This window comes from Fukomys damarensis, unplaced genomic scaffold (assembly GCF_012274545.1).
Source record: "Fukomys damarensis isolate Sample0158 unplaced genomic scaffold, DMR_v1.0_HiC HiC_scaffold_16, whole genome shotgun sequence".
Taxonomy (NCBI): Eukaryota; Metazoa; Chordata; class Mammalia; order Rodentia; family Bathyergidae; genus Fukomys; species Fukomys damarensis.
The window spans coordinates 111,828,405-111,830,980 of record NW_022900928.1 but is presented as its reverse complement, the minus strand read 5'-3'; the positions used below and the strand labels follow the sequence as shown (position 1 = coordinate 111,830,980).

Genomic DNA, 2,576 nt, shown 5'->3' with positions numbered 1-2,576 from the left:
ACACACACACACACGTGTGTGTGTGTGTGTGTGTATGACTTTGAAACTTTTTATACAGTAATTTTGATCTAAATGGAATCCATTTGCTAAACAAATGTTTGCTGACTTGAATCAGTCCTGGGTTGAGTATACCATTACCCCAGAACTCAGTTCTTCTTAGCTGTTCGAAATAAACTTAGGAGTTCCTGTTGGTGGCTGACTTTAACAGAGACTCCTTCTGTGTTCTGCAGTGACCAGAACAGTGTGTGCGGAACAGTGTGACGGGAGATGCTACGGGCCCTACGTCAGCGACTGTTGCCATCGGGAATGTGCTGGAGGCTGCTCGGGACCAAAGGACACAGACTGTTTTGTAAGCGCCCCCTCTTCCTCTGCCGCTCTGTCTTCCCTCCGGTCCTCTCAGGGATCTCACCGCTTTAATGTCTGTGCTAAACGATCAAGCGTCCCTACCTTCTCTCTGTCGCCCTCGCCTACGGTCAAGTTTAGTCTTCTTTTAGATTACCTTTTACCTACCTAGGAGTCATTCTCTCATGAAGTTGGCTATTGATTAGCTAAAATTTTTCTGTTCTACTAAATACATTCTGCCTTTTTGTATAACTGGTATTAAAAATGAGCTTGATTGATGAATATGAAGGAGGAAATGTTGAGGTTTTTTGGTTTTTTTTTACCATAATCTAACTCAGGTCCTTGCACTTGCGAGGCAGCCACAGAACCCCTAGGCTAGATCCCTGACCCAAAGGTTGTTTTAAAATTATTATACTAGTGTCCTTTCCACAAGTGCAATGATTACCTGTGTACGTTGCTGTACCATCAAGTCCAGTGAATGAGTTACTGCATTTTATTTCTGGAGCATAAAGTCTATGATTTAGCAGATGTTTAAAAATTTAACTTGCATTACTTAATAAGCTAATGTTATTTTATAAATTAAAATTTATGAATGTACACAGAATAATTTACATGCTAATCTGTTCATTTTTATTTTTAGAAGACATTTTTTACTTCCTTAAAATTAACATTTATAGTTTATTGGAGATACTTTTTAATTATATTTTTATATCATTTCTTTGATACATGGTTTGGCATCTGTACAAGCATATTTAAGTTTAAAGTAGTAAAACTAAGAAATTGTTGTTTCTTAAATATTTTTGTTTTTCACTCTTCGCAGCATCCATTAAACATACATAGTAGAATTGCACATTTAGAAATCACAATTTAATGAGCAAAATAAAAATTAAAGCTCTTCTATATTTTTTCAGCTTTAATTGAGTTTATTGGTACATTTTAGGGATACAGTACAGTTACATTCATTGTTGGGATCTTGTACCTCTACATGACAAGTCTTGATTCTCATTTTTTCCCCTTAACTCTGCTCTCCCTTCACCCCCTCCTCCCCTCCCCATCTACAAATACTTTATTTTCATCTTTTCATTCTCTCACATTTTTTTCCGGTTTTACTCTTCCCCTACCCATCCCACCTTCTATTATAGATATTACATCCATGATTTGTTAGTATTAAAAAAATTAATTTGTTTATTGCAATAAATTTTATAGTGAAAAAAATATGTGTTGCAGAAGAGGGTTGGGAGGAAGCAAAAAAGCACATTAAGAAGTTAAAAATCTGAGAAAGAGACTCAGCAGGTCATAAATTGAGAAGCTTTTCCTTGTCTATCCTCATAGACAACAGAGGATAGAACTTTGATTTTTGAAGTTACTTAACCCTGCAGGTATTGCATTAAGGATTACAAAACAATATAACAATAAATGAGGATAGCAAAAACTCTCACTTAGAAGTTTTGTGCTACATTTTTCATTGTTATATTATGGTAAGTGAGGGTAAGAGAGCTTCAGAATTCTCATTTCATTATTTCTTTGGAATGGCCCAGTGATTCCACTTTGAAAGTTAGTACAGAAGGTTCGTAATTGCCAGACTGAATCCTTCATATATAAGTTACATGGTGCTTAGATGCTGTCTCAAAGGTAAATTTGTTTTCTTCCTCTGGCTTGTGTTCTTTTGTTCCCAAGCAACCCATGCACAACACGGCATAAAGTACATTAGCAAAGCAATTATAAGGACACACGAAGTTTTGCAGCCATAAATTAAAAGTTCCTGAATTTTCTAGATTGGTTTTTAATAGATTCTTCCTAGAAAGTGTCATCTTAGTGAATAATGTATCACCAGTGAGCCTCATTCCGATTATGCTTCTAGTAGACCATCATCAGAGAATTGTCATATTTGTGATAAAGTGCCTGGTAAAACAACAATTGATGAAGTAAGTGTTTTTAGGAAACAGAATAAATGAATGCTTATTAACAACCATATGACGATTTGTGATGAAATATAAAACAGCTTCAGTTCACAGAAGCTTGCCTTCCAAGGCCTAAATTATTCCTGTGAAGTTTAATTTCTTAATTAAAAGAATTGGTTCATCCACAATATTGTTTTTGTTTTGTTTGGTTTTGTTTTTGTAGCAGGGATCAAACTCGGGAACTTGTTCTTGCGAGGCAGGCTGCAGAACCATTGAGCTAAATCCCCTGCCCCACTACTTTGTTAATCACATGTTTATATATGTATGTATGTA

The 2,576-nt window shown here is 35.6% G+C and overlaps 1 protein-coding gene across 1 annotated transcript in view; it reads left to right on the top strand.

Annotated features, from left to right (window-relative positions):
- The window catches only part of Erbb4 (erb-b2 receptor tyrosine kinase 4), a 689,271-nt gene that overhangs the window by 383,365 nt on the left and 303,330 nt on the right, over positions 1 to 2,576 (top strand). The window contains exon 5 of the mRNA XM_033764601.1: positions 231 to 349. Within this exon, the coding sequence (XP_033620492.1) occupies positions 231 to 349 (119 nt within the window). The remainder of the gene's footprint in view (positions 1 to 230; positions 350 to 2,576) is intronic.